We start from the raw sequence: 13,109 nt of genomic DNA, 5'->3' as shown, positions 1-13,109 counted from the left end.
AGTAAACTCAGAGCCATAAATTTGCTATAGGCCCTTAATTCACAGGCTAACTATCTCAGATCAGTTAAAAAAAAATCAAAGTGCGGTGGTGGCACATGCCTTTAATCCCAGCACTTGGGAGGCAGAGGCAGGCGTATTTCTAAGTTCGAGGCCAGCCTGGTCTACAAAGTGAGTTCCAGGACAGCCAGGACTACACAGAGAAACCCTGTCTCGAAAAACAAAACAAAAACAAAAACAAAAACAAAAAAAAAATCAAAGAAGGACTGGGTCTAAGCCTTGTACCCACTAATTTTCACTTAATAGAAAAAAATATTTCAATAAAATCCTTGAATTTGAAATCAAAATAAATTTTGGACCATTTAAGAAATATAACTTTAGCATAATAACATAACAATTATACAGATTTCTACCAAATAGGTTATGGCTAAGTAATCAATTCTAACTATTCCTCCCTGTTCCAATAAAACCATTACTTTTCCCTAGAAGGACAGCCTAATATTAACCACCTCAGTCCCCAAGCCCAGGGAATTTTCATGTGAAACACTTCTCGAGGCCCAGGACAGTTATGGCTTCTGAGAAGACTTGGGTCTCAGAGGCAGCCATTGTCTCTAGTACTTCTGACATTCAGCCAGGCAGGCATTAAATGATACATTTGGAGATGACCATGTGTCAAGCAGTGTGCTAGTTTTTAGGGAATTGAGAACAAATGAATACAGTCCTCTTGGGAAATCAAGGCAGGTGAGAGCCACCAGCAATGAACTAAAACACCACACACAAAATGAATTACAGCAATGTGAAGCGTAATAAAACCCAGTGCTTAGGAAGAAAGAAAGAAACAGAGAAAGAAAGAAAGAAACAGAGAAAGAAAGAAAGAAAAGAAAAAAAGAAAGAAGTGTAGCTGCCTGCGGCCATGATGAATTAACTGGGTCCACCTGAAAGAGGGGCTGGGAATGAAAGGGGACAGAGGGCGAGAAGAGATAAAGCCAAGACAAGGTTCTCTGATCAAGGCTCAAAGCTTTAATGTTCAGCTCTCAATTTAAAGGGGACGGCCCAGCCCACAACCCCTCCTGGTTTCAGCTGGAGATGGGTGGGATAATCCATAATCTGTTCTAGGTCACTCACGGCCTGAGATATCTCAAGGCAAGTCCAGGGGCAGTTTTGCTTCTGTGTTCTGTGCAGCTAAGGTGGGCAACTCCACCTAGATTCTATCACTTGGTCTGTTGCTTGGTAAGCAAGGTCTCTCAGGCCTGCTCATGGCTGGGGGAAGGGTACAAAGAAGAGCTGCCCGTTGGTGCACACCTTTAATTTCCCACACAAAAGCAGAGGCAGGCAGGCAGATAGATCTCTAGGCTCGAGGCCAGTCTGGTCTACAGACTGAGTTCCAGGACAGCCAGGACTGCACAGAGAAGCTCTGTTTCAAATAACAAACAAATACTCTGGGTGCTTTCAGGGCTTTTCAACAGAGGACTTCTGACACCCAGATAACTCTACCTTTCCTTCCCCTGCTCAAAACTTCCCCTGGATCTCAGGTCTCCGCCACCCTCAGAAGACTGATAAATTCCCTACTGGAATACTCCAGAGTCTCTCCTGGCCTGCTGCTACTTCACAGTTTTTTAGACAGGGTTTCTCTAAGTAGCCATGGTTATCCTGGAACTGGCTTTGTAGTCCAGGCTTGCCTCGAACTCAGAAATCCACCTTCCTGTGTCCTGAGGGCTGGGATTAAAAGTGTAACACAACCACTGCCCGACCCTCCTCCTTCTCCTTCTTCTTTTCCTTCTCTTCTTCTTGAGAGTAAAGGTCTCTCTTGGAATCCTAGGGTGGCTTCAGCAATTCTTCATAGGGCTTCCATGATCTGGGATTACAGGTATGGGCCACAATACCAAGATCTCTTCGCTCCTCTCACCTTCCTCTCTCTCTGTTTTTTGCTTTGAGTGAGGGTCTCAATATCTAGCTTAATTGACCTGTCACTTGCTATGTAGACTTGTGTTTTATAAAAAAGAAACAGAGCCAGGATGTGTTATGGTAGAGAGAGGTATGGTGAGGTGAGAAGAGTGCCTCAGTGGGCCCATACTGAGGCATCCCTTCCCCCTGAAGTACCAGCCGTGTAGTATGTAGAACCAGATGTAGCACCATGTAGTACCAGATGTACTATGGAATAGAGGTTATTTCGGGAATGGAAAGTAGAGTTGGGAAGGGAGGAAAGAGAGGGGGAGGGGAGGGGAGGGAAGGGAAGGGGAAGGAGAGGAGAGAGAAGAAGCCGGCCAGGTAAACGTGGAGGGGGTACAAGGGGAGAGAAGGAAAAAGGGAGGTCAGGTAGAGAAGGAGCAGAAAGTAGGAGAATAAGTGAGCAAGAGAGAGTGAGGAAGGGGACAAACAGCCCCTTTTATAGTAGGTCAGGCATACCTGATTGTTGCCAGGTAACTGTGGGGCAGAGCCTAGAAGGAATGCTAATAGAGACTGGACTGATCTCAATTTCTGCTTATTTGTAGCTTCCAAGGCTGGAATTAAAGATGTTATAGCCACCACGCACAGCCTGGTTTTGTGGTTTGAGATAGATTCTTACTTAATAGTGCAGCTTGGACTCAAACTATGCAATCCAGGCTTGCCTCAACGAAACTCTTTAGTAATCTTTTTGCTTCACTCTAACAGAGGTATGGGCCATCACTCTGGTCAAGTGTTTTTTGTTTGTTTGTTTGTTTGTTTGTTTTTCCAGATTGAGGCAATCTCGAAATAGTCCTACCTCAGCCTCCCAATGCTGGGATGACAAATATATCCTAGGCAGGCTTTGAACTTGCAATAATTCTGCTTTACCCTCCTTAGTGCTCTCTACCATGAATATACGGGAAGAGAAATAATGAAAGAAACAACTCTGGGAACCAGTCCAGGTACTGGTAGATCCGCGCATGCGCGCATTTAGTGATGGAGGCCCCGACAGAGCGGGTGATCACGTGACTAGTCCTGCGGGGCGGAGGCCATGTTGCGGGGCACCCACGTGAGGGCCGCACGTCCGCGAGCAGTCACGTGACTGGGGCGCGCCGCAGCCGCCGGGGCGCACCCGGCGAGAGGCAGCGGCAGTGATGGACGGGTCCGGGGAGCAGCTCGGAGGCGGCGGTGAGGCGGGAGGCGGAGGACTAGGCCTAGTCCAAGGACCCCAGGACCCCTCGGGCTCTGGGGTCGGGCGGGAGCAGGCTGGGGCGTGGGGATCCATTCCGACTGGCGCATCCGCACCCTGAGAGCGGACATCCGCGTGCGCGCCCCCGGGCAGGCCCGGGCTTGTCGCTGGCGCCACTTCCTGCTGGTGGCCTGGGATGGGTCTGAAGGCCAGCGCCACCCCCCAGCTGGGGGTCTGTTTGCTTTTGGCATTCCGCTGTCTGGGTTTGTCGAGGAGCTGGGTTGCAGGCCGGGTCCCGCCCCCTGTCCATCAGAAACAGTAGCCGGGCATCCCTTGCTACTTGTCACTACTAGGGTCCCTAGCTCTGTCTCCCCTCAGGGTTATGAGCCTACTCAGCCCTCTGACTCTCCCTGCGACCCAGGAGTCCAGGCACCCCTTTCTTTCTCTCTCCACCAGGGCCCACCAGCTCTGAACAGATCATGAAGACAGGGGCCTTTTTGCTACAGGGGTGAGTGTGAGACCCTATTGTGGTGGGATGGGCTTTGGGAACACACTTGGTTCTCACTTTATGCTCCTCTCCCCTTTTCCATTCACATGTAGTTTCATCCAGGATCGAGCAGGGAGGATGGCTGGGGAGACACCTGAGCTGACCTTGGAGCAGCCGCCCCAGGATGCATCCACCAAGAAGTTGAGCGAGTGTCTCAGGCGAATTGGAGATGAACTGGATAGCAATATGGAGCTGCAGAGGTGTGGTTCCTGAGACCTGGGGTCCATCATGGGGTTTCCTGTCACTTCAAGAACTCAGACACTAGGTCTCCTCCACTCAACTCAGATAGTCTGTGGATAGAATCCAGGGCCGGTTTACATGGTAGGCCAGCCTTTTACCCTTTTACCCTTGAGCCGTTGTGGGGTCACAACCCCTTGCTTGGCGAGTGTTAGGCAAGTGTTTTCTTCTGAGCCATGCTTTTTCTTCTCGATTGTGGAGGCTTGGCAGGTGCTCTACAATTGAGCCATACCTCCAGCTCTCCAGCTTGCCACTGGTGGGTTCTAGGTAGTTAATGCTCTCCCTACCAAGCTGTACTCACAGCCCCTCACTGGTGACTGCTAGGCGAGCCTCTCACTAGTGGATGCTGTGCAAATACTGTACCATAAAGCCAAGTATCCAGCCCCGCCCTGGTGCTTGCAGGCACTCTACCACGGAGCCATGCCTCTGGCACCCCAAATATAGTCAGGTGCTTGACCACGAAGTCATGCCTCGAGCCCCTCAAGGCAGGTGTTCCATTGCTGAGCCATGGCCCAGCCCTCCACTTGGAGTCAAGACCCTAGTCCACATACTCCCCAGGGCCCTGAGTTTCCAATTCAAGGCACCATTTATCTTCTTTGCTTTTTTAGGTGTACATCTTGTCTCCCCCTCAGTCCGATAGCCTTCGTTTCAGCTTGGGCCTTTCCTCGTTTCCTTATCTTTAGTCTGGGGAAAATGTGGGAACTCCCATACTGGGTCTGACATCTTACCCAGCATACGTCCGTCTTTTTCCTGTAGGATGATTGCTGACGTGGATACGGACTCCCCCCGAGAGGTCTTCTTCCGCGTGGCAGCCGACATGTTTGCAGATGGCAACTTCAACTGGGGCCGGGTGGTTGCCCTCTTCTACTTTGCTAGCAAACTGGTGCTCAAGGTCGGCACCCCAGGGTTGTAGACCCGGAGGGCACCCCTCAGACTGTGAGGGCACCCCTCAGATCTGTGAGGGCACCCCTCAGACTGTGAGGGCACCCCTCAGATCTGTGAGGGCACCCCTCAGATCTGTGAGGGCACCCCTCAGATCTGTGAGGGCACCCCTCAGATCTGTGAGGGCACCCCTCAGATCTGTGAGGGCACCCCTCAGATCTGTGAGGGCACCCCTCAGATCTGTGAGGGCACCCCTCAGATCTGTGAGGGCACCCCTCAGATCTGTGAGGGCACCCCTCAGATCTGTGAGGGCACCCCTCAGATCTGTGAGGACCTGGGGTGGGGAGAGGGCCGGGGAATGGAGAGAGACGGCTGGGTATTAAATGCCAGTATCTTCATTGATTCACTTGACAGATGCATTGGCTCTAATGTGTGATGGGCTATCTCCAGCACCTGACCTGTGCTCCAAACAGAGTAGGCTAGCCCTTCCTTCTTGGAGCTCTGGTTGGTGGATAGGTATACGGTATTGAGATGGATCAGAGTAGTCTTGAACGACTTCTTAGTGCAGGTGGGCTTAAAACTGGTCTCGTGGCACATGCCTGTAATTCCAGGACTCATGGGACCGAGGTAGGAGTACCAAGAGTTGAAGGTTAACTGCAGTTAAGTTTCAGGCTATCCTGGGCTACCTAAGACCTAGGGGGTTTTGTTTTGTTTTACAAACAGAAATGGGCATGACAGTAGTTGTGGTAGTGGAGCTGAGTTTTGGGGCCTGAGCATAGCATGTATGAAGCCTTAGGTTCTCTCTCATCACCATACACACAAATACCAAAGAGGGGCCAGGACTGTAGCTCAGTTGATCAGAGTGATTGATTGGCTAGTATGTATATTAACCCTGGGTTCAGTCCCACATAAACTAGGTGTGATCAGGACATGTTTGCAGGTCTAGCACTTAAGGAGATCATCTTTAGACAGGGAGCAAGTTCGAGACCAGGCTGTGGTGGGGTGTGTTAGGCAGGAGCAGGGAGATGCTGCAGGGCTACTGTGGCATATTTTACTTGTTATTTTTAGTGCTACTGTCACATTTGGGACACTCTTGATTGTCCTTCTTGCCATCCCCCACCTTCTTGATGTAGTTTCATGCCTGAGCTGATGGGTCTTCAGTAGTGGAGGCAAAAAGATAGTGGTTCCTACACAATGCAGGCCAGGAGCTGGTCTTAACCTGGTCTAGAAAACCACTCTAGAAAGTGACTTAGGACCCTAGCTTTGAGTAGTGAGAATTTCTGGATTAAGGCTTGTTAAGGCAGAGTCAGTCTGCATTAGAGACTGATAGATATGTAGAGGTGGATCGCCTGCCCTGGTGGCCAGTGATGTGGGCAGTTCTGGGACACTCCAGCTCAAAACAACAGAACTGGGAGGGAGTCTTCATGGGGGCCCTGAGGGCTTTCGGGCTTTTCCAGATCACCAGAGTGTCCCCAGGGACCCAGATCCAGCTAGGTCCCCATAGAGTCCTGGAACTCCATACCCTTGTCCTTCCAAAAGAACTAGGAGCCTGGACCAGGAGTAGTAGGGCATACCTTTAATTCCAGCGCTTGGGGGAGAGGCAGTTGAATCTGAGTTCTAAGCCAGCCTGGTCTACAGAGTTCCAGGACAGCTAGAGCTATATAAAGAAATCTTGTTTCCAAAAATAAGTAAGTAGGTAGGTAGGTAGGTAGGTAGGTAGGTAGATAGATAGATAGATAGATAGATAGATAGATAGATAGATAGTCAGTCTGTCTACAGAGTTCCAGGACAGCTAGAGCTATATAAAGAAATCTTGTTTCCAAAAATAGGTAGGTAGGTAGGTAGATAGATAGATAGATAGATAGTCTGTCTACAGAGTTCCAGGACAGCTAGAGCTGTATAAAGAAATTTTGTTTCCAAAAATAAGTAGATTAGATAGATAGATAGATAGATAGATAGATAGATAGATAGATCGAAAGATCGAACCAAATCCTAGATATTAGTCCTGTCAGTCAGCTCAAATATTTCTGGACTCTTAGTATTTGGTTTTGGTGCTGGGGGTGGAACCCAGGGGCACACAGAGGCTAGGCCATTGCCCTACTATTGAGCCTTACCTCTGAGCCTTTTGGTTTTTACCTAGAGGGCGCTGAGGAGTCAGGGTTCCTGAGCAGCTAAGTGAAGCTTCTTAGTTTATAATTAATGAAGCAGACTTAAACTACAGGGAAGAGACTGCTTAGTAAAGGCAGAGGATTAAAGCAAAGGCTTGAGGTCACCTCTGGGCAGTGGGGGCAGGATTCAGTCCCCAAGTGTAACCTTCCCACTCCCTGCAGGCCCTGTGTACTAAAGTGCCTGAGCTGATCAGAACCATCATGGGCTGGACACTGGACTTCCTCCGTGAGCGGCTGCTTGTCTGGATCCAAGACCAGGGTGGCTGGGTGAGACCCCTCAACCCTAGCTGTACTTGAGATCAGTGGTTCCCAACCTTCCTGATGCTTACGTCCCTTTAATACAGTTCCTCATGTTATGACCTCCAGCCATACAGTTATTTAACTGCTACTTCATAACTGTAATCTTGCTGCTCTTATGAATCATAATGTAAATATTTGATATGTGACTCCTGTGGGGTCATGAACTATAGATTGAGAGCCACTCTTTCAGATGTAAAGGTCACCACAGAGGTGCCCCAGGCATGCAGACAATGACCTAAGATGTGTATCCTTAGATCTAACAGGTTGGTACATCTGGTACCCACTGACTTTTCTATGGCCTGACTTGATTGGTCCCTTCCTTTCCGGAATCTCTCAAGTGCACTGGCCTTTGACGCCCAGCTTGTTGTGTTTCTTTCTTATTTCTTATTTATTTATTTAGTGAGATGGTCTCATATATCTCAGGCTGTCCTCAGACTCACTCTGTAGCTGAAGATACCCTTGAACGTCTGAGATCCTGCTTCCACATGTCAGTCTGTGAGCTGTTGGGATAGACCCCAGGCCTTGTGCACTCTAGGCAAGCACTCTACAGGCTGAGCTGCAGCCTTTGTCCTCCCTGTCATGTGTACATGGCTGGTCTGGAAGTTACTATGTAGCCTATGCTAGTCCAAACATGTGATCAGTCTGATCTTCTCAAGAGCTGGGATTACAGGTGTGGGCCACCACTTACAGATTATAATCATGGTTTTCTTTTTTTTTTTTTCCCCAATTTTGGGATCATGCGTTGAGTGGGGGTACTTTTTACTTACTTTTTACATTTGTGTGTGTGTGTGTCTACGTCAGAGGATAATTGGCAGCAGTCTGTTCTATCTTGTTGGTTCTAGAGATGAAATTTGCATTGATAAAGGCCTGGCCACAAGCACTTTTCCTGCATGAGCTATCTTGCTAGCCCTAAGTTTTGTTTCTGGAGTGAAGGTCTCAGTAAACTTCCCAGGATGGCATTAGACTTACAGCCCTCCTTCCTAGGGTTCCTGGGTGCTGGGTTATAAGCCTGGGAGCTCCGTAGCTTACCTTCCTGTGAAATCTCTTCTCCCTGTACTTTGGTATTGAAGTAACACCCACGTCTCTATTCTCAGGATGGCCTCCTCTCCTACTTCGGGACCCCCACATGGCAGACAGTGACCATCTTTGTGGCTGGAGTCCTCACTGCCTCACTCACCATCTGGAAGAAGATGGGCTGAGGCCTCCCACTGCCTTGGACTGTGTCTTTTCTTCATAAATTATGACATTTTCCTGGGATGAATGGGGAAGGGGAAAGGCATTTTTCTTACTTTTGTAATTATTGGGAGGGGTGGGAATGGTGGCCTGGGAGGCGCCAATAAACCTCAGGTCCACTTTGGATTGTATGGTCCCGTGTCCACCCAGCTGGCATCACAAACACAGATACCAGGTCCACCATCCACCTGAGGCATCCAAACAGGGACCTGCAACATACCTCTCCATAAAGAGTACACACAGCAGCTGCAGCACTGTCCTTAGCCCTGGGGGACAGGAGCCTGGAATTCCAGAGATCCAGCTGATTCTGAAAGAGCAGAATGGAGGGAGGGAAGAGGCCTCAGGAACTGGAGCAGACTCCTAGATGCTGGTTACCAGAGAGGCACCAGAAGTAAAGAGGAAGATAAATTAAGGGACTGTCTTTTCCTTCCACCCCCACCCTACCCCGAGTCTCTGAGACTCTGCCACCCGCCTTTGTGCACCCCTCACCTCTGTGGGTCCTTGTCCCCTGTGGGTTCTGAGTTTTGTCTTTTTCCACCTTTACAACCTTGTCCAGGCCTGTCGGGTTAGAGGCCAAAGGTCAGGTTCTGAAGCACTGTGGTTAATGAGTAACCCTGGCCCCCAAATCAACAGGCCACCGCAGACATCAAGTCAGGAGAAAGATATGTGTAGGACAGCCACTACAGAGTCATACAACTGCCTGACCACACACTCAGGGAAAAGAAGGGAGTAGGGAAAGACAGACCATAACCCGCTCAGAGCAAGGGGACTACAGGCTATCAGCCTGGGTGTGGCCTGTGGCCCGACCCACAACCACCAACAAGCTGAGCTCAGCGTGACTCAGCAGTGCTGGCCTTGTTACCCCTCCACCAAGGTGCTCAGCACTGCGTCCTCCTGGCCCTGTAGGGCTCCCTTGACCAATCTTGACTGTTTCTTCCATGATGGGGCAGGTCTCCCTTTACCCTCCTTTGAAGCTCCTGAGGTTAGACCCTGGTGTGAGCCTGTCCTGTCCTCAGAAGTCCACTTGGACCTTGCATACGTCAACTGTTCTGTGGAAGACTAAGTCTGTTCCTGGGACCTGAGTTATGGTTCTCCCTAACTCTGGTTTCTCTCCAAAAGAGCAAGCTGCAAGGAGGCTTCTGAACCAATCCCCAGGAGAGCCCAGAATTTCTCCAAAGCACCACTATGCATATCTCTGTTCCTAGAAAAACAGGTCCACTGACCCAGACACAGGCTGACCAGAACTCCAAAGTACTGTCTGGGCCTCCACAGGTCATGTGCAAATGCGGTAACCCAAGGCTCTCTACCCTTTCCATCCCGCAGACCACCTCAAAGGGATTCAAGACCTCCAAGGTTCCAGAAAAACAAATCAAAAGACCTTAGTTCCTATCGTGAACCTAAAACCCCACACTTCTGGGTACCCCTTCCATTCCCTCAGGGAGGCCTTTCGAACTCTGTCTTCCCTGTGAAGTTCTAGCCCTTCGTCAGGTGGAGCGATTGGGTACATGGAGAGTTCTCTGCGTTACAGACCCCACACTCAATACATCCCCGAATCATATTCTCAGGCTCCAAAACTGCTTTTTGTGAGACACCCTCAAGGGACCCCCGAAGTCATCCCCTTCCGGGGTCTCAGTGACCTGGACCCTAGAATCCTGCGACTCCTCAGAACCCGCCTGTGGATCCGGACCACCGCCCTTCCCCCAAGCCTCCATTTCACAACGGCCTCGCGCTCTAGGCGCGTGATTTCGCCTCATGGGACTGGGTGGGTGGGGAGCGAGATTGCCCTCGGCTCGGGATTGGTCAAGTATATTTTTCCGGCTCCGCCCCACGCCACCTCCGATTGGGCCTCGGGCGCCCCGCCCCCCGGGGATCCGCACACTATAAAAGAAGCGGTCCTCGCCTCAGACTCGGAGCAGCGCCTTGGAGGTCCCGTGGATCTGTGTCTTGCTTCAACAGTGTTTGGACGGAACAGACCCGGGGACTCCCGCTTTGTTAGCTTCCAGCCGCCTTTCAGTCTCTCCAGTCGCAGCCTCCGGGACCATCTCCTCGCCGCCTTCGGCTCCTAGGACCAGCCAGCCCCGTCTCTTCGCGGTTAGCTCCAAACTCCGGATCAGCCATGACCTCTCAGATTCGTCAGAATTATTCCACCGAAGTGGAAGCTGCCGTGAACCGCCTGGTCAACTTGCACCTGCGGGCCTCCTACACCTACCTCTCTCTGGTAAGTAGCTCGGGGTTGCGCTCCGAACGGTGTCCCTCACGCCCACCCTCCTGCGCATGCGCGGGCCGTCTTTGTTCCATACAGGGTATGGACTGCGCTCCTCCTGCCTCTCCCCCTCCCTGCGCACTTGTGTACTTTGTAGTTTTGTCTGACTGGAGCTACTGGGCAGACCAAGCTGCCCTCGAAATTACACACGTATTGCCTCTTGAGTGTTGCGGTTGAAGTTTAAAGTGTTCGCTACCGCGGTCCGGTAATTCGTATTTGCAACACTTCTTCCCGCAGGGCTTCTTTTTTGACCGGGATGACGTGGCTTTGGAGGGCGTAGGCCACTTCTTCCGCGAGCTGGCCGAGGAGAAGCGCGAGGGCGCCGAGCGTCTCCTCAAGTTGCAGAACGATCGTGGGGGCCGTGCACTCTTCCAGGATGTGCAGGTAAGAGCCGGGGGTATTGGGCACCACCGAGCATGCGGTGAACTTGCCATCGGTTTTACTGTTGGCTGGGTGAAGGATGTAAGCTAATTCTGAGGCTTTATATTCTTGTGTAGAAGCCATCTCAAGATGAATGGGGTAAAACCCAGGAGGCCATGGAAGCTGCCTTGGCCCTGGAGAAGAACCTGAACCAGGCCCTCTTGGATCTGCATGCCCTGGGATCTGCCCGTACAGACCCTCATGTAAGTACCTTGCTAATCTTCCCTTTGACAAAACCTAAGCTGTCTGTGTTAGCTTTCAACTCCCAGTAATTTAAGCTCCAGCTCATACACGTCTCTGAGAGCTGGGTCTCTGATGTCTCTCCTCTTTTACAGCTCTGTGACTTCTTGGAAAGCCACTTCCTGGATAAGGAGGTGAAGCTCATCAAGAAGATGGGCAACCACCTGACCAACATCCGTAGGCTGGCAGGGCAACAACCAGCGCAGACTGGAGCGATCCAGGCATCTCTGGGAGAGTATCTCTTTGAGCGCCTCACTCTCAAGCATGACTAGGAGGCCTCTGCGCCTTCAAGGGGCTCCCTCCTCTGCTCTGTACCAGCCCACCTCAGAACCTCCACCTGAATGAACCTCTCAAGCCACTAGGCAACTTTGTAACCGCCCTGGAGCCTCTCCCAAGTCTTGGACCAAGTGAAAATAAAGCTTTTTGAAACAGCAACTTAATAGTTTTTCTATGTATGTGGGAGGGTTGCCTGGGCAAGAAGAGGTTGGCTCTGATCCTGTTTACTGTGGGAACCCACATGCAATAACTTGCAGGGGTCTCTGGCTCTATGGTGGTAACTGCCTTCTCATACGGCAGATCCAGGTCCTAGAAATCTGTAGCAGCTTGTCTAGTCCTTGGTTTATGTTACTGTGCAGGGAAGTGAAAGCGCTTCAGTATCCAAGTTCAGAAATGGGCTAAACATACAAACAGAAGGCTAGGAGGAGATGGGCAAGCAGAAGCCTGAGTTCTATCTAGTAAATGCCAGTACAAGGCATACACCAAGGGCTGGCAGCCAGGGTCACTGGGTATCTACTGGCTTCTGAACTAGATGCTGGGGCCCATCAAAAAGAGGATGTGTAACTTGGGGCCATTGCACAAATGGGAAGTAAAGCATTGCAAAAGGCTTAGATGGGAGTGGAACACTGGACAATACTGCTGTGTCAGTTCAGACGGGTTAAAAGCAATCCAGGGGCCGGGCGATGGTGGCGCACGCCTTTAATCCCAGCACTTGGGAGGCAGAGGCAGGCGGATTTCTGAGTTTGAGGCCAGCCTGGTCTACAGAGTGAGTTCCAGGATAGCTAGGACTACACAGAGAAACCCTGTCTCGAAAAACCAAAAAAAAAAAAAAAAGCAATCCAGAGGTTTTATGAAGCCACATGAAACACCCTTAGCTCAGTATCCTGCCACTGCTCTTGGTGAAGCAGTCATGTGGACAGGAAGATGACCCGATACACTACAGCTTTCTAGTCAGGTCACTAGAACTCAGTCATGCAGAGGTCACTGAGGCTAAAAGTAAGCAGGCCCATGGGGTCCCGAGAACCTACTAAATGGATTCTGACAATGATGTCCACAGGGAAATAGCCTTATTGAGAAAGGGGTTTAAGTTTTTGGTCAAAGTCCCAGGGTTGCAACTTGAGTTTCTCACTGTGTGAGGTTGACATTCTGCTTAAGGACATCTGTCCAGTTACTCTTCCCGTTTTGAGACTGGATCTCACCAAATTGCCCAAGCTGGCCCCAGAAACTGTAGTCCATGTAAGCTTTGAACTTTGGATCCTTTGATGTGTGCAGTTGTGATTTCCCCATGCGTATGTCAGCCACCTTATACCCAAGGTCCCTGGAACCAACATTTGCCACTTGCATCTCAGATCTAAGCAGTCAGATGCATCTTTCCTAACAGCAATGGGATCTCAGAACAGCAACCCAAACGTGCACAGAAGCCCTAGGCAG

At 50.5% G+C, this 13,109-nt stretch overlaps 2 protein-coding genes and 1 long non-coding RNA gene across 4 annotated transcripts; 2 read left to right on the top strand and 1 right to left on the bottom strand.

The window, feature by feature from the left end:
* The first annotated feature begins 2,963 nt into the window (after window positions 1-2,963).
* Bax (BCL2 associated X, apoptosis regulator) lies at window positions 2,964-8,603 on the top strand. Of its 2 annotated transcripts, none has more exons than XM_034521269.2 (6): window positions 2,964-3,111; window positions 3,569-3,620; window positions 3,713-3,859; window positions 4,653-4,788; window positions 7,109-7,235; window positions 8,317-8,603. In XM_034521269.2, exons 1-6 carry the CDS (start codon window positions 3,078-3,080, stop codon window positions 8,481-8,483), a joined length of 663 nt encoding a protein of 220 aa, XP_034377160.1. In that variant the 5' UTR covers window positions 2,964-3,077; the 3' UTR covers window positions 8,484-8,603. The 2 variants fall into 2 exon arrangements, with proteins under 2 accessions (XP_034377160.1, XP_034377150.1); XM_034521259.2 differs by having other exon boundaries at window positions 2,967-3,111; window positions 7,109-7,213; window positions 8,341-8,603.
* On the bottom strand, window positions 3,713-4,746 carry LOC143442321 (uncharacterized). Its single transcript, XR_013110395.1, has 2 exons — window positions 4,625-4,746; window positions 3,713-3,949 (listed from the first exon to the last, which is right to left on the bottom strand). It is a non-coding gene; the product is annotated as an uncharacterized LOC143442321 (long non-coding RNA).
* Window positions 8,604-10,387: 1,784 nt separating the features above from the next.
* On the top strand, window positions 10,388-11,837 carry Ftl (ferritin light chain). The gene is made up of 4 exons (XM_034486666.2): window positions 10,388-10,697; window positions 10,980-11,126; window positions 11,240-11,365; window positions 11,498-11,837. Exons 1-4 carry the CDS (start codon window positions 10,596-10,598, stop codon window positions 11,672-11,674), a joined length of 552 nt encoding a protein of 183 aa, XP_034342557.1. The 5' UTR covers window positions 10,388-10,595; the 3' UTR covers window positions 11,675-11,837.
* The last annotated feature ends 1,272 nt before the right edge of the window (window positions 11,838-13,109 follow it).

The sequence above is a fragment of the Arvicanthis niloticus genome, chromosome 1, assembly GCF_011762505.2.
Source record: "Arvicanthis niloticus isolate mArvNil1 chromosome 1, mArvNil1.pat.X, whole genome shotgun sequence".
NCBI classification, from domain to species: Eukaryota; Metazoa; Chordata; class Mammalia; order Rodentia; family Muridae; genus Arvicanthis; species Arvicanthis niloticus.
Note: the sequence above shows the minus strand (reverse complement) of the source record. Positions and strands in the feature narration are given on the sequence as shown.